The sequence below is a fragment of the Loxodonta africana genome, chromosome 10, assembly GCF_030014295.1.
Source record: "Loxodonta africana isolate mLoxAfr1 chromosome 10, mLoxAfr1.hap2, whole genome shotgun sequence".
NCBI lineage: Eukaryota > Metazoa > Chordata > Mammalia > Proboscidea > Elephantidae > Loxodonta > Loxodonta africana.
In genome coordinates, this window is record NC_087351.1 from 83141345 (window position 1) to 83159840 (window position 18496).

The 18496-nt window shown below is 41.0% G+C and overlaps 1 protein-coding gene across 1 annotated transcript in view; it reads right to left on the reverse strand.

The window, feature by feature from the left end:
* Nucleotides 1-18496, reverse strand: part of MAP3K9 (mitogen-activated protein kinase kinase kinase 9) — a 99191-nt gene that overhangs the window by 80012 nt on the left and 683 nt on the right. Inside the window, exon 2 of the mRNA XM_023546317.2 lies at nt 8269-8682. Within this exon, the coding sequence (XP_023402085.1) occupies nt 8269-8682 (414 nt within the window). The remainder of the gene's footprint in view (nt 1-8268; nt 8683-18496) is intronic.

Here is an 18496-nt window from a genome sequence, read left to right on the forward strand (position 1 = left end):
CTTGCCTTCCAGGAGGTAGACCTGGATTCAGTTCCCATCCAATATACTTCACGCACAGCTACCATCTGTCTGTCAGTGGAGGTCTGCATGTTGTTAGGATGCTAAACAGGTTTCAAGGAAGCTTCCAGACTAAGACGGACTAGGAAGAAAGGCCTGGTGATCTACTTCCAAAAATCAGCCCATGAAAACCCAATGGGTCACAACAGTCCAATCCACAATCACAGGGATGGTACAGAATGGGGCAGCACTTTGTTCCTTTGCATGGGATACCCGTGAGTCAGGGACTGCCTCAACAGCACCTAACAACAACAAAGTGCTGCCCGTAGCCCCAAGCTCCTTCCTGCCCCACTACAGTAGCTCCCAGGGTGACCAAACAAGATAGATAGTTAGGTGGCACTCCAGAGCAGTCTGGAGGAAATGAAGGGATAGGTAGATACTTTGAACAGATGCCCCACAGAGATCAATTTTCCTCCTGAGCCCTGCATCCTCTTCAAAGGGTCCCTCAGCCCCTTCAACAAGAGGAAAGGATGGTGGCAAAAGAATCCACAGGCTCTCACAGGCGCCTGCTGGTCTCTCTGCCTAGGACCTACTTGCCCCACCTACCTGGCCGCTTTGTCTACTCCTTCAGATGACATCAGAAACAAAAGTTCCTCAGGAAACACTTCTCCAGCGCCCTGCTGAGGCTTGTCCCTTCATTACTCATTTTCACAGCACCCAGCATCTCCTGTCACAGCCCTCCCCACAGCCACTTCACATTTTTGTTTGACTTCCTTTTGATTAAGATCTGGCTCTCTGACCTAACGGGTGGGGTTCCTTGAAGGCAGAGCTGTGTCTGTCTTTGCTTGCTCTTTTATTGCCAACACTAAGCATTCAAACTGGCACATAAAAAACAAACACACAATAGTCAAGAGGTGGAAATAACTTAAATGTTCATAAACAGATGAATGGATACAAAAATGAGGTCTATACATACAATGGGATATCATTCAGCTGTAGAGAGAAGTGAAGCTCTGATGCATGCTATGATGGGGATAAACCTTGAAAACGTTCTGCTGGGTGAAATAAGTCAGACACAAAAAGACAAACACTGTATGACCGCGCTTACATGAAACAGACAAATATATAGAGACCAAAGCTTATTAGTGGTTACCACGGGTAAGAGGGAGGGGAGAGGGGAAGTCATGGCTTAGAGGGCACTAAGTTTCTGTTAATGGTGGTGGAATAATTTGGAAAAGGATAGCGGTGATGGTTATACAACATAATGAATGTAATCAAAGTCATTGGATTATACATGTAAAAATTGTTGAATTGGCATATATTTTGTTATATGTATTTTACAATTAAAAAAAATTCTTTGTGTAGCAAATGGCTACAAATGCTCAAGAAGAAACTGGAAAAGCAAGGTTCCCAGTCAAAGTGAAAGAACTGAGAGACACAACAAGACTTGCAGGTCAGACCTCCTGGCCTCACTGGTTTTGTCTGCTGAGTCATGTACACCTGGCCAACTGTTTGCTTCAACTTTAATTATTTATGTATTTATTTTGGCTTGCAGATATGTCTCTATATTTGTGGAAAATGCTACCCATCCACTGAACACGGTGCTCTGGGGCATGCCTGGCGGCTGCTAGCTAACCTCGGGTAAGGTCTCCAGCAACCAAAGGATATATTCAGTTCCTGGAGTACTTGTAAACTTTGGACAGGAAAAATCCTCAAAACACATCCATCATCCCCCAGCTCTCTGTAATGGGAACTTATAGCAAAGAACCCACAAAGTGCAGAAATGGAAAGCGTAACAGAGAAAGAGACAGAAGTTCCTGCGTCAGCTTGGAAGTACTTCATCTGGTGATGCATTCATGAGGCATGTATTTGCCTCTTGAAAGGGACTGTTGTGAGACAACAGAGCTTGGTGAAGTGAGCGCATGCTCACACAGACCACTGAAAAACAAAACAAAGCCTAGTGCCTCCCTTGGCTTCCTCTTTTTGTTGGCTATGCTTTTAGGAGCATCACCTGTGTCTCCAAATAGATTTTATATCTTTAGCTCCCAGCACAGTTCCATGTGCACAGTAACCAAAACCAAACCAAGTTGCTATAGAGTCAATTTTGACTCATGGTGACCCCAAGTGTTTCACAGTAGAACTACGCTCTATTTTATTATTATGGAGCCCTGGCGGCACAGTGGTTAAGAGCTCAGCTGCTAACCAAAAAGGTTGGCAGTTTGAATTCACCAGTCACTCCTTGGAAACCCTATGGGGCAGTTCTACTCTGTCCTATAGGGTAGCTATGAGTCAGAATTGACTCAATGGCAATGGGTTTGGTTTTTTTGTTTGATTGTTTGTTTGTTTTGGTATTATTATTATATAGGAGTTTGGTTTAATTAATTGGTTATTGTTAGTTGCTGTGAAGTTGGCTCCGACTCATGGTGACCTTATCTATAATAGAACAAAACATTGCCTGGTTCTACACCATCTTCATGATCACTAATATGTTTGAGCCCACTGTTGAAGCTACTGTATCAATCCATCTCATTGAGGTTTTCTTCATTTTCACTGACCCTCCACTTTATCAAATGATGTCCTTCTCTAGTGACTGGTCTTTCCTTGTAACATGTCCAAAGTAAGCAAGACAAAGTCTTAGCATCCTTGCTTCTAATGTTCCAGTTGTATTTCTAAGACTAATTTGTTTATTCTTCTGGCAGTCCACAGAATAGTCAATATTCTTTGCCCAAAAGCACAATTCAAATGCATCAATTCTTCTGTCTTCTTTTTCCGTTGTCCAGCTTTCGCGTGCATATGAGCCAATTGAAAAGACCATGGTTTGGGTAGTGGAATACTGTGCAACCTTTAAGTATCTTGTTGTACAAGAATATTTATTTACATAGGAAAATGACCACGATACACTAACAAGTGTGGAGGGGGGAAGAGCATGCTACAAGCAGTGTGTTTACTACGGTACTAAGTGTGGGAGCCCCTGAGTTGTGCAAATGGTGAACATGCTCAGCTTCTCACCTAAAGGTTGTAAGTTCAAGTCCACTTGGAGGCACCTCAGAAGAAAGGCCTGGTGATCAACTTCTGAAATGTCACAGCCATTGAAAACCCTATGGAGCACAGATCTACTCTGACACACAGGGGTCACCGTCAGTCGGAGTCAAGGTAACGGCAATGACAATTGGTATTTAGGTGTGAAAACAAATATGCATAAACACATAGAAAAATTGGAAAGACATACACTGATTTTTTTTCTGCATGCTTTTCTGTGTTTTCTGAGAGGAGGAAAGAAATTATTTAATAATAAAATAAAAATGGTACTATTACCTTCACCTTGGATAAGGCTTAAATGGCCACTATTAATTGCTATTCTTCCAAATGTCTTCAAGCCAAGCTACCTACTACACAAAATCCTCAATCTTTCCCTAGCACCTTGCCCAGCAATCAAGTAATTGGTTTTCCCCAATTTGATGGAGTAGAAACATATAAATCAAATTTTATAGCCAAAGGCTTTTTACTAGTAATTTTAAGATGTAATGTTTAAGCTAATGATACAATGTGGTAAAGTAGCATAAACTGTTAGTTAAATCAGGGGTCTGAGCCACAGTCACTTGGCCTGGCTAAACTTGTTTGGCTGTATAATGCTAAATATCTGAGGTAACGAGTTCTTTCCAACACATGTTCCACGTTAAGATTCCATGGTAAGACTGCTAGCTGCTTCACCCACAAGCCACACTCTCCCTCCTCCTTAGCAGGGACCGTGACTATTAGCTGAGCTCAGTGCCACCCGGAATAAAAGACTCCATTTCCCAGACTCCCCTGCAGCTAGCTGTGGCTGTGTGGCTGTGTGGCTGCATGGTGGCCAATGAATGCAAGCAGATTTGCTATACTGGACTTCAGAGAAGTCGATGGGAGCCCACTCAGCCAGAGGGTGCACCATTTCCTGCCCTTCTATTTTTCTTCCTTCTTTGGGCCTGTGACTTGGGCCAAATAACTGGCACTTCAGCAGCCATCTTGGACCATGAGGCAACCCTGAGAATGTAAGCCGTGTACTAGGATGATGGAATGAACAGTGGGAGGTGAGTTCCTGATGACACCATAAAGTTGTCCTAAATCCTCCAGACTACTTTTTTATTTATTTTATTGCGGTGACATATATTTAACAAAAAATTTGCCATTTTAATCATTTTTAAGTGCACAATTTAGTGACATTAATTACAGCCACCACGCTGTGCAACCATTACCACTATTTCCAAAAGTTCTTCATCACCCTAAATGGAAAATAGGTACCCCTAGGCAATAACTCCCCATTGCACCGCTCCCTGCCCTGACATTTTATTTATCCATTCCTCTGCTAATAGACATGTAGATTGTTCCCACTTTTTGGCTATCACAAATAATGCTGCAATAAACACTGGCGTACAAATTATCTGTTTGAGTCTCTGCTTTCAAGTCTTCAGGATATATACCTGGAAGTGGAATTGCTGGTCCGTATGGTAATTCTGTTTAACTTTTTGAGGAACCACCAAATTGTTTTCCACAGCAACTGCACCATTTTACGTTCCCACCAGCAATGCAAGAGGGTTCCAATTTCTCCACATCCTTGCCAGCATTTGTTATTTTCCATTTTTCTGATAATAGCTATCCTAGTGAGTGTGAAGTGGTATCTCTTTGAGGTTTTGATTTGCATTTCCCTGATGACTAATGACTTTGAACATCTTTTTAAGTGCTTATTGACCTTTACATACCTCCTTTGAAGAAATGTCTATCCAACTCCTTTCCCCATTTTTAATTGGATTGTTTGGCTTTCAGCTATATGGTTACCAAATATTTTCTCCCACTCTGTAGATTGTCTCTTTATTGATAAAGTCCTCTGATGAACAAAAGCTTTTAATTTTTATGAAGTCCAATTTAAGTTTTTTTTTTTAATGTTGCTTGTACTTTTGGCGTCATATCTAAGAACACATTGCCAAAAGCAAGATTCCAGACTTCTTTTTGAAGACAAATAAGTATATACTTTGTTTTAGCCACTGCAATTTTGTTTTTTAGATTATGTGCATTCACATCTAAACTTAATTAATACAGATTATATATCAACATAGGATACCATACACTATACATATTTCACTGCCAGTAAACAGCAAATGATTTTTTTAAGTAGGTGACCAAAATATTAGTCTTTTAATAAAGCACCTTTTACTATAAATCGTTATAACAGCTAGATACTTATCACCAATGTCTTTCTCTTTTCCACAAAAACAGCCTCCACAGACATACTCTTTTCTCTATTAGTTCGAAGTCAACTTACACATACGATTCCTAGTATTATGCTCTCACATGCAAGTAATGAAAACCCAACTCCCTCGAGCCCCGAAAAAAGAGCAAGGGAAACAGGCCAGTGTTCCCACGTCTACAAACACAAAGAAGTTATGACTCCCAAACTGGAGACAACGCACAAAGAAGTGACAAACATTTCTAAAATTATTTTCAAGGCACACACACACTGCAATGGGATAAGAGTGATGGTGTTGTCAAGGCTCAAGCTGGGTGAATACAATCCTGACCAAACACCTACCCACAGCTCACATTGGATATATATGCTCCTGATCAAACACCCACCCACAGCTCACACTGGACATATACAATCCTGGTCAAATGCCCACGCACAGCTCACACTGGATATACACAATCCCGGTCAAATGCCCACGCACAGCTCACACTGGATATATACAATCCCGGTCAAATGCCCACGCACAGCTCACACTGGATATACACAATCCCGGTCAAATGCCCACGCACAGCTCACACTGGATATACACAATCCTGGTCAAACGCCCACCCACAGCTCATACTGGATAAATATAATCCTGGTCAAACACCCACCCTCAGAAACTGTCAGGGAGCTATCCCACCTCACATGTGAGATTTACATCAAGTGTCAACATCAGCACCAACCACACAGTCCAACGGACCCTGTACGTTTCTGGGCATCAATTGTCTCAACAGAGACATTTAAAATATTGCCCTATCTATAAATCCAACACCTGCTACAGTACAACGCACTCATAGGTAACCCCTCAGCAATCCTAAAACTCATAAGGCACTTCTTGTTAGGTGCCATGAGTGGATTCCAATTCATAGCAAACCCATGTGACAGAGTAGAACTGTCCTATAGGGTTTTCTTGGCTATAATCTTAACAGGAGCAAATTACCAGTTCTTTCTCCTGTGGAGCTACTGGGTAGATTTGAACTGCCAACCTTTTGGTTAGCAGCTAAGAACATAACCACTGCACCACCAAGGCTCCATATAAGCCACTTAGGGACAAAGAAAGGACCAGGTCTCTGTTTCCTGAGAAAGAATGACATTCTCCTGCAAACAGCAGAGCCTTGGCAGATAGTTTTTCTTTCATAAGAGCCTAGGCTCCCAAGTACAAATTTTATAAAAAGTTAAAATATTATCTGTATAGCTTTAAATTATACCCCAATTTAAAATTTCTTAGAGGAAATGATTAATTTTTGCAATTCCATTATCCTAGCCCAACTTTCCAAATGGGCCCCATTATGTAAGATTAGGCACATTGCCTAGTTCTCCCAGAATGAGAAGGATTCAAGAAAAAATAAACTGAAGAAAATTCAGCTTCTATATCACATTTTCTTCTGATATCATTGCCTCTTCTTATCCCATTAACCAAAGCAATCTCTAGGTAGCAATTACTTTGCGAAAAGGTCACCCAAAGTTTTAATTTAGTTAATACATTTAAAAATGGAACTTTGGAAGAGATATGGTAAACAAATAGAACCATGGGAAAAGGAAAAGAGAAACTAGGTTTTATTTTATGCAACTTAAATCCTTCAGATGTATTATATTGAAATACATACCTAATGTTCCACACTCTTGCAAAGATAAATATATCTATTATCAAGGGGGCAAGTGGGTGCAGGTAAAAGGGTAATAAGGACTAATTAAAAGTAAATTGGCTGATGAAAAAGTTTTGGAAATGGCTGTACAACACTGTGAATGTAATTAATGTCACAAACTATACATTTAATGATTAAAATAGCAAATTGTATTTTGTATACAATACAAATTTTTTAAATAAATTGGAAAGTATGTTTGAGTGTGTGTGTGTGTGTGTGTGTGTGTGTGTGTATACCATACAGACTTTAAAAATGTCTGGAAGTTTTTACCAAATGTAATAATTCTCTCTGAAGGAAAACATTACGGGTTATCTTTCTCTTCTTCTGGTTTATCTGTATTTTATAATTTTTCTACAATGAACACTTACTGCTTAAAATTAAAAATGTCTCTTTTTTAAAGTAAGTATATTCACCAACGCATCAACAGAAAAGTAAGCCACATCTGGAATAGCTCAGAACAAAACAAAATCTGAATGATGTCTGGGCTCACAGCCAAAGGATCCAGAGAGAGGGAAGTCTCTGGGGCGCAGGTCACCCCCAAAGTCCTTCAACTCAAATGCTCCCCTCTCTGAGACAGAAGGCTCAAAGTCATTTTAAGCAACTGTATCCTCTCTACCACTCAGTTTAGACAAGAGAGAGCACAAATGACAACACAAAAGAAGCATACTCCCAGCCCCTGCTGACTCAGCCAAGATGAGACTGAGGTTCTTACCAACTCACCGTGTCATTATGTCTAACACTTGTTTTACAATCCAGTTTATGGGTTCTGGGTGTTTGAGGACCAGTTACTCCTCAATTCCCTGGTATTAAACACCAAGTAGTTATGGCAATTAATTAATCCCACCTCTGGGCTACCCGAAGGTCTATAACACCACCAGCCAGATGGTGCCCTCCCAGCTGACATCACCACCTGAGTCTGCCTCACAGCTTACACAACATGCCTTTTCTTCTTATAGTCCCTTCTCGGGAGGTACCTCAAGTTGGGGTGTTTATGCAGAAATCCAAAAGGGTTGTATAAGTTTGCTTTACCTATTATTCCACCCAAGAGGAAAATCCCTTTTGTGATCATATACACACTTCCCTTGAGTGGAAAAAATTAATCCATTTGTTTTATTTCACAGTACATCAGAATTACACATTGCCAACCTTGCCTGCTGATATGAGCTCAGAATTGCCCCAAACCTATCCTTTCCTGAACCAATTCTTCCTGATACCCATTCCACCCCCGCATCTCAAGGATGGAATGTTTTCAGGCAAGGAGTTTCACTGTCCACTAGAATGTCAGTAGGAACCCACTGCAACCGCGGCCATGGACTGGGTCTGAAATTGCTCGGAAACCCTTCGGCCTCATCTCTTCATACTCACTGTTGCTGGACTTAAGGTCGCGGTGGATGATGGGGACAATTGCTTCATCGTGTAAGTAGTTCATCCCTCTGGCAATCTGCACGGCCCAGTTCACCAGGATATCCGGGGGAATCCTTTTCCCTGATAGCACTCTATTCAGAGGCCCTCCGCGAGCAAACTCCATGACCAAGCAGAGGTTGGGTTCCTTCAGACACACTCCCCTAAGAGCAATGATGTTGGGGTGCTTCAGCATGGCAAAGAGCTTGGCCTCCTGGCGTACATTCTCTATGGTCTGGCTGATGTCCTCATCGGGGTCATGGCGAGCTGCTTTCACGGCAACCTCATCGCCTATCCAGAAAGCACGATAGACCTTCCCAAAGCCCCCGATGCCGATGATCTCTTCCAGGGTTAACTCTGTAAAATCAATCTCTAACACTGAGAAAGAAAAGAAGAAGAAAAGCAAAGTCAAAAACGGAAAGCACCCTTAGGACCTGGAAACGCTACTTAACCATCCTGGATGAGTGAACATAGTAAGTTGTCTGTTCACTTGGCTTTTCTATCTCCTCCATTAAAAAGTAAACTCCTTAGGGGCAAGAACTGAGATCAACTTATTTTCTGTTGTATTATCATTAGTGACTAGCACATAGTAAGCATTTAATAGTCACTAAATAAATTCCACTTGGGACTTTGTGCAGGACCCTGCACCAAGACCAACCTTTTTAACTAAAGGGGTCATTGGGAAGAGTGTTTTTATAAGACTTACTCAGTTTTTACTATGTAGCAGGTGGACAGAGGAGCCCCGATGGCACAGCAGTTAAGTGCTTGGCTAATAACCAAAAGGTTGGTGGTTCAAACCCACCAGCTGCTCTGTGGAGAAAGATGTGGCAGTCTGCTTCCATAAAGATTACAGCCCTGGAAACCCTATGGGGCAGTTCTACTCTGTCCTATAGGGTTGCTATGAGTCAGAATCGATTGGACAGCAATGGGTTTGGGGATTTTTTTTTGGAGGTGGGGAGAAGCACTCAATCTAAGGCCAAGGCAGGCACACAACAACCAAATCATAGTGTAAGAACGGCTTTTGTAGAGGTAAGATCAGAGTATTAGGAGAATCTCTAAACCCCACACCTGGACAAGAGACTGAGGAGGCAAACAGGGAAAGGATTCACAGGGAAGGCCATTAGAAATGGGTCAGAAAGAAGGAGTGGAAAAGGGAGAGCCACTATTTTGGAAGCAGAGAGTTTCTGTTTACGGTGACGGGAAATTTGGCAACAATTATGGGTAACAGTTGCGCAACATGATTAATATAACTGGTATCACTAAACCACACACCTGAAAAATGTTGAATTGGCAAATGTTGTGTTATATATTTTTACGACAATTAAAAACAAAATAATGAGTGGAAGAAATCTCATCAGTCAATGAAGGAGATGAGGGTGAAGCACAATCCAGGGATGGACATGAGCAAAAACATGGGGCATGAGAGTGTCTGGCATATTAGGAACTTTGGGGAGCCTAGGCTAGATTACAGGAAATACTGGTGGCATAGTAGTTAAGAGCTATGGCTGCTAACCAAAAAGTTGGCAGTTCAAATCCACCAGGTGCTACCTGGAAACCAAATGGGGCAGTTCTACTCTGTTCTGTAGGGTAGTTACGAGTCAGAATCGACTTGACAGCAGTGGGTAACCAGTAGGCTTGACTACATGCATTAGGATAAGAGATGAGGCTCAAAAGCCATTGAGGGTAGCCAGGCAGTGAGATGATTTGACAGCCACTCTGAGGAGCTTAAACTTCACACTGTAAATGTTAAAGAGTCATGTATCTTTGGGAGGGGAGTGTTGTGAGTCCTGTAATCTAGAAAGGAAACCAAGTCTGGCAACCAAGTAGAACATGACCTGGAAGATAGAGAGCCTGATGTGAAAGAAACCCTTGAGGAGGCCACTGCAATTAACCTGAGCATGAGAGGAGGGCCTGAGCCTCAGCAGCAGTGAAGGCGGTGAGCACAGAGTAAACTAGGGAGACCTCCTGAACTTAGTTCTACCAAGACCTGGTGACTAACACTTACGGAAAAATAAGACCTCATAGAAGACATCTTACTTCAGCAGTGATCTGTGCTGTAGTTCACTCCCCAGTGTTCCCAGTATCATACCCAACCACTCATTCTCCTTCCCTAAGCCAGAGAAGGAACTTTAGGCACGTGATTATATCTTCATCTCTGTCTGAAAAAACCCAATGGATCAATAATAAGAGCTACGAGTGATTCTAAATCTTAAGTTAGATATGGTGTTAAGTGCCATAGGAGCAAAGTGCTATTTTATTTTTGTCTCATAAAATCCTGTTCTCCATCATTCCAGTCTTTTTTGTCTTTACCTGGCTGGCTCATACTCAACCCTCAGGTCTCAGCTGAAGCATCACTTCCAAAGAGGAACTTTTCATAACCTCCAGACTAAATGAGGTCAAGACCCCATCAAACATTTCCATAGCATTCTCTATTTTGCAAGAATCATCAAGGTTATAATTACTTATTCAATACCTGTTGTCCCTGCTAGATTGTGAGATCCACAAGGGCAGAGATTCTGTCTTATTCACCTCTGTACTCATCATGCCGAACATCTGGTAGGTGAACAACGGCTGAACCAAAAAAATACCCAGACCCGTTGTCTTGGAGTCAATTCCAATTCATAGCAACCCCCCCAGGACAGAACTACCCCCATAGGGTTTCCAAGGCTGTAATCTTTAAGGAAACAGAGTGCCACATCTTTCTCCCCTGGAGCAGCTGGTGAGTTTGAACTGCTGATCTCTGGGTTAGCAGCCAAGCACTGAACCACTGTGCTACCAGGGCTCCTTAGAGAGTTGAAGCAAAATGTGAAAAGAAAAAAAAAAGTAAGAAATAAACCAAACTCAGATATGCAAAAGAAAGCTGGATTGGACCTTCCAAAATAAGCACAGAGAATCAGCACGCTTTGCTAAACAGAGATATATTTCTGAACTTTTGGCAAGATTAAAAGAAGAGCTGCCCACTGCTGGCTGTTCCCTTCCTCCCTCAGCTAGCCCACTACTCCTCCATTCTCCACTTAGATGCTGGTGGTGTTCAGAAATCTGTACTCGTTTAATTATAGTCTTTCTATCCTAGCTGGGGATATTTTGTAATGTAATTGGCATTTTTTTTTTTTTAACTCATTTCCATTTTGTTATGCCACTAGCAGTCAGTACAAACCAAACTCTTAGAAAATGTTAGGTAGACTGTCTTTTGGCATACAAAAAGTATGGCCCGTCTTGGCCCCAAAAGTTCCAATTGTTTAAGAGTTTTATCACCTCATCTGACAATCTTCCTGAAGAATAAATGGTGTGGCAGATATGGCAGTCTAGGAATCAGCATCGATTCTGAAATCCTCAACCACATGCCTTTTGGTACTACAAAGTCCAGAAAGCTAAAAACTACATTTCCCAGACTTCCTAACAGCCAGGGTGCTAGACACAAAACAAGCTCTGCCAATTAGATGCAGAAGGTTTTAAAGGCACAAGTGAGATGGGGACCATCTTCCTACTGCTTCTTTTGGCAAGCATGGCTGTGGAGAAGTGGGGTTTTCTGCAGCAGCATGTCAGTGTTCAATCGCTAGCTCTGTGGATATCAAGAGCAATGTTGCACAGTCAAGTGGCTGCCTAATCTCTGGACTGCAGCTACAAGAGTGTGTTCTTAAAGTCAAATGCTTCAGTAGTCGCTCCTGATTCTGTATCTTCCCAATTGCAAAAGTAGCATCTCCCCTCCCTGGTGGGCCAGTTCTGCAATATTTTTCTGGGAGTCATTCCCAGAGGTCAAGCCGAGAGCCTCTTCTTCCAGCTCTTCCAATAAATCTGTAAGCACTAATTTCCTGTGCTAAATCCTTTTCTGCTTAAAATAGTTTTTGGGTCCTAAAAATGAATCCTGACTGATTACTAATTCTTGCCTGATCTCATCTATACAAAAGAGAAAAATATGCCTATGTTAAAGGTAGACTAGAACCCCTCTCGGAGAAATACGTAGGATATGTTAGAAGCTTCCTGGGACATGGAGGAGAGGCCATTCATTTTTTTTCTACCCTCTTTTACACCAATGAAAAGTTACACACTTATTTGACAAACGTGTATTTACACATCTTATTCAACTGAACTGAATTCTCCTGAAGGAACTTGCCTATTTCTCTTGTACTCTTCTTTCAATTCCGAAGCCAAACTTAGAACACACCAGCTATTCAGCTGCCATAGAGCTGGTTCCGACTCATGGCGACCCTGTGTTTGCCCAGGTAGAACTATGCTCCCTAGGGTTTTCCACGGCTGATTTTTCAAAAGTAGACCACCAGGGCTCTCTCCCAAGGAGCCTCTGGGTAGAATCAAACTTCCAAGGGTGTTAACCATTTGCATCACCCAGGGAGGGATGCTCTAAAAAACCAAAACCAAACCCACTTCTGTCAAGTAGATTCTAACTCATAGTGATCCTACAGCACAGAGTAGAACTGTCCCATAGGGTCTCCAAGGTTGTCATCTTTACAGAAGCTGACTGCCACATCATTCTCCTGTGGAGCAGCTGTTGGGTTCCAACCACTGACCTTTCAGTTAGCAGCCAAGTCTTAACCACTGCACCACCAGGGCTCCTTCAGGATGCACAATAGGTGTTAAATACTTTAAATGAATGAGGGTTTAAGAGAGACGATTCTGAACTAGGGTGCTGAAAGGACAGCTCCTCTGATGGCATTTCACAGAAGACCGAAAACCTCTGCGTGGAAGGCAAAGCAATAAATTCTCTATAGGTATAACATTGGAGTCCTTGGGTAGTGCAAATGGTTACACTGCTTAGCTGCTAACCCAAAGGTTGGAGGTTCAAGTCTATCCACAAGCACCTCAGAAGAAAGGCCTGGCAATCTACTTCCCAAAAAATCAGCCATTGACATAACATAGTTTATTAAGTAAATGTTCTACATTCTACCTTGGTGAGTAGCATCTGGGGTCTTAAATGCATGTGAGCGGCCATATAAGATAATCCACTGGTCTCACCCTGTCGGGAGCAAGGGAGAATGAAGAAAACTAAAGACACAAGGGAAAGATTAGTCCAAAGGACTAAGAGACCACAACTACCACAGTCTCCACCAGTCTCAGTCCAGTACAACTAGATGGTGCCTGGCTACCACCACCAACTGCTCTGACAGGGATCACAGTAGAGGATCCCACACAGAGCTGGAGAAAAAATGTAGACCAAAATTCTAACTCACAAAAAAAGACCAGACTCACTGGCCTGACAGAGACTAGAGAAACCCTGAGAGTATGGCCCCTAGACATACTTTTAGCTCAGTAACGAAGTCACTTTTGAGGTTCACCCTTCAGCCAAAGATCAGACAGGCCCAAAAAACAAAACAAGACTAAAGGGGCACATCAGCTCAGGGGCAAGGACTAAAAGGCAGGAGGGGACAGGAAAACTGGTAACAGGGAACCCAAGGTTGAGAAGGGAGAGTGTTGACACATCGTGGTGTTGGTAACCAGTCACAAAATAATATGTGTACTGTTTAACGAGAAGTTAGTTTGTTCTGTAAACCTCCATCTAAAGCACAAAAAAAAAAAAACTTTATTAACAAAGAGATAGCCTATAAATACAAAGAAAAATTTTGTGAACCATATATCTAATAAAAGTTTAATGTTCAAAATATATAAAGAACTCCTACAACTTAACAACAGCCCAATCAAAAAATAAGCAAAGAATTTGAATAGACATTTCACCAAAGAAGAAACACAAATGGCTCACAAGCACATGAGAAGATGCTCAATGTCATCAGTTACTAGGGAAATGCAAAGCAAAACCAGATGAGATGTCACTTCATCCCCACTAAGATGGCTATGATTACAAAAATGGAAAACAATAGGTGTTCGCCACGATGTGGAGAAACTGGGACACTAATCCAGTGTTGGTGGGATTATAAAATGGTACAGCTTCTTTGGAAAACAGTTTGGTGGCTCCTCAAAAAGTTAAATATAGGATTACCATATAATCCAACAATTCTATTCTTAGGTACATACCCAAAAGAGTTGAAAGCAGGAACAACACCAGATTATATACAACACTGTCCACTGTAGCACTATTCACAATAGCCAAAACGTGGAGAGTAAGTAAATGCCCATCAAGCGATGAATGGATAAACAAAATGCAATCTATACATCCAATGGAATATTGCTCAGCCACAAGAGAAATGAAGTCTTGATACATGCTACAACGTGAAAATACCTTGAAAACATAATGATGAGCAAAATAAATCAGTCACAAAAGGAAAAAAAAAAATCAGCCATTGAAAATCCTATGGTCACAGCTCTACTCTGACATACATGAGGTTGCCATGACTTGCAATCCACTCAATAGTGAATGGCTTTTTTTAGGGAGGGCATAAAATTTCAGCTTGTTGTCACCTTTTTAATTGTTGTAAAAATATATATAACCCAACATGACCAGCCTTCCAAAGAAGGATAGAACACAGCTTTCAGACAGATAGAAGACAGAATCAGAGGGGAAAAGGTAAGGCTCTTTGTCTTTCCCTCTTAAGTCCTTTCAGGTAGGAATTAGACCTTCAGCTGCAGCTGAGAGTATGTAGGGCTCTCATTCTCTTGCTCCAGTCAAGACCTGGTTTTAAATAAGAATCAGGTCAAGTTGCATTCAGCACATATTTCAGTTTCCGTAGAAGGATATTTCCAGGAATATCAGGAAAAAAATCTTATTTCTTTCATTTTTAGAATCAAGATGTTCTTCCCTCTCAATTGTATCCTTGGAGACTGAAGATATGGGCACATTCTGGTGGGCTTGGGGAAGTGAATGGCCCATAACTCGCTCATTTAAAAAACTTAAGTACATCTGAAAATATATCCTTATAATTCTAGAGGGTACAGGAAAAAGAGATGTGAATTAGTAATAACCTTAATTTATGCCCTGCTTGCAAACAGATGTAACTCCCTTGTAAGAGAAACATTTTTTTTTTTAATGCCTAGGATTATATCTTCCAAGATGATAAATTTGGGACTGTACAATTTTTACCTTTTAATAAAAGAAGGAAGACAAATGAGTTCCTGGGTTATTTATATTTGTCAGCCTCATGGAGAGTTAAATTCTAATAGCTACATTGGAAGCCATAAAATCACTATATAAATGTAAAATGGTACATCATCACAATTATATTTTTTTCTTTACCATAAGGTTGAGTAACTTTCCCCTCTTCTATTTTAAATAAAATTTGAAAACAAAAACTTCCATTTTGAAAATCAATATTTAAAACTGAAACTGAACATTACTGCTTGGCTTAGTGTCTTCTCTTCATGGTCCAGAATATAATGTCACAATACATGCCCCAAAGGGGAAGTTCAAAAGGGCAACTCTGGGGAAGTGTCATTTGAAGTCTTTGGAAACAAGGTTGTCTATCACCTTTATTTTCTAAGTGACTCTAACTGAACTGGAGGACATGGAAGACAGACCAGAGGCACACTTGTCAGTTACTTCCCATGGTCAACTTTATCTAAGCCACCACACTGAAATAATATGCTGACATCATCAATCTCCTTCATTTGACTGTAACATCTCCTTACCATATTATTTCTTTGTTCCTTGGTTCCTAAAAGAATGTATGTCATTCACTAGACACTCAATAATTGGTTTCTGAATGGAATTAAATTTTCTGAGTTATCAAAGATTAATTCCACTCAGGATTAGAATTTCTGGTAAGGCCAAATGAAACAATTTACCAGGACCTGAAGATTCCATGTTCTTCAAGTCAATTCTTTCAATAAGTAAAAGATACTGATTACTTTCTTATTATCTGAATTCTAGATATAGTAATCTACTCTACCCAAGGTAACTTTTGTTATAATAAAGGTAAGTCCTGGGTGCCTTAATGGACGAGGCGCTTCTAATGTAGCACACTGTCGACATGTCTGGCTCTCCTGCATGGATTCTTCCCACCTAAATCATAGTCACTCATGACTGCTACGACAGCCAGGAACACAAGGGACTACAGAAACTGAGTTCCTGCTCATGAACCTCACTTTGCTCTCCACTCTAACACAGATGTCTCTGGAAAAAAAAAAAAAAATCACAAAACTTTACCCACAAAGATCCTTAAAATCTGACTTATGTTTAAAAATACACTTTTTCTAATATGCCAGGAAATTGGAAATGTCTTCTATAAATTTCTTCCAATACACGACCAAGTTCATCTTCAACTCTAGTTCTGAACAGAATAACAGACCTTTGACCTTCATCTTGAGAAATTTATTCCCAGTACCATAACCACAGCCTTTAGTACGGATTATACTGTAATATAAAGAAAACAAAAAATCCTCACAACTGGACCAATAAGCAACGTCATGATAACCAGAGAAAAGATTGAAGTTGTCAAGAATTTCAATTTACTTAGATCCACAATCAATGCCCACAGAAGCAGCAGTCAAGAAATGAAACAATGTATTGCACTGAACAAATCTGCTGCAAAAAACTTTGAAGTGTTAAAAATCAAAGGTGTCTCTTTGAGGACTAAGGTGTGCCTGGCTCAATCCATGGTATTTTCAATTGCCTCACACACATGTGAAAGCTGGACAATGAATAAGAAAGACCAAAGAAGAACTGATGCATTTGAACTATGGTGTTGGTGAAGAATATTGAATATACAATGGACTGCCAGAAGAATGAACAAATCTGTCTTGGAAGAAGTACAGCCAAAGTGCTCCTTAGACACGAGGATGGAAAGACTTCATCTCATGTACTTTGGACATGTTATGAGGAAGGGCCAGTCCCTGGGAAAAGACATTATGTTTGGTAGAAGCAAAGTGTCATTGAAAAAGAGGGAAACCCTCAATGAGATGGACTGACACAGTGGCTGCAACAATGGACTCAAACATAGCAATGATTGTGAGGATGGCACAGGACTGGGCAGTGTTTTGTTCTGTTGTACATAGGGTTGCTACGAATCGGATCGGATTCAACACATAGCACATAACAATAACCATAACCAAAAAGATATAGCACCTGGAAATAATTTAAAGTAATTTGCTGCCCCCAAGCATTATACAGATCAAAAAACAGACATAAGAAGTTCTAAACTGAAGAGAGAGGAGCAAAGGGCCATAAGGATTTAAACAACAACTTGACAGTCAAATCTCCAACAATAAAAAAAAGACCAGAAAAACAACAAAAGACGTTAGGATTTTGGTCTGAAGTGCTGGTGTTTAAAAAAACATCTTCAGATAAAGATTGTTTAGGTGAAAATAAGTTACAGGCTCAGAAAGATAACTGTTACAAATGAAATTTAAAAACTAAAAGTTGAAGGCTGGTCCTTGGTAATGATTATTTTTAATCAACTAAAATGTAAAATATACAACATATGGAATAAAGTTATAAATATGCATTAGCAATACCTTTTTGATATGGAAGAAATTATGGAAACCCTCAAATACAAAATAATCTAAATTGAAAGGAAGATATCTACATCTTTCTTCTAAAACTGCCTAGTGTTATTGATCGGGAAATTCTAATGGCAAAGTAACTCCTTTGAAAAAACAGAGAAAATTTCATTACAGGGTGTGGGACGGAGGGCTCCTGGGAATTGATGAAACCAGGACACTAGGAGAAAGGCCCTGGAAGCGAACCCTGGGCAGAGTCCACCCGAGACTTAGCTAGTTCCAAAAATAGGCAAGGATCTAGGGTGAGGAGAAAGAAGAAAAGGTATTGTCTGAACCGCCTGGGTGTCAAGGGACTGGAATTTAGCCACTGTACTTTGTACTCCTAATCTCTCATGGGGGAACGACATACCTTTTCCTCTCTATCATTTCTCCACCCATCCCCCCCCCCACACACACCCTTCTTAACCCATTATTCAAACAGTGAGACTCCTAAAGGTACAACTTCTGGAAGACAGGATTAGGATCCAAGAAATTAACAAGACGTTTCAAAGATGCTTGAGCTTTGAGTTTACATAGGCTTCCGGGACTGTGAGCCCCGCGGGAGACACCCCCATCTTCTTCAAAGCAAATGCCTTTAAGGGGCGGGGACAGGAAACAGAAGAGGTCCGCAAGGTCCCTGATTTGAGGACTAAGGTTAAGACAGAAGCTTCCAACTAGACTCAAGTCCCTCTAGATTTGGGGGCGGAGGGGGAGAAGAGGCGGGAAATGGGGCGATTTCCATGCTAAGGCTTCAGGATGTGGAAATCTGGAATTGCTGCTGAGGTCGTCAGGTAAAGGTTAAGAAACCCAA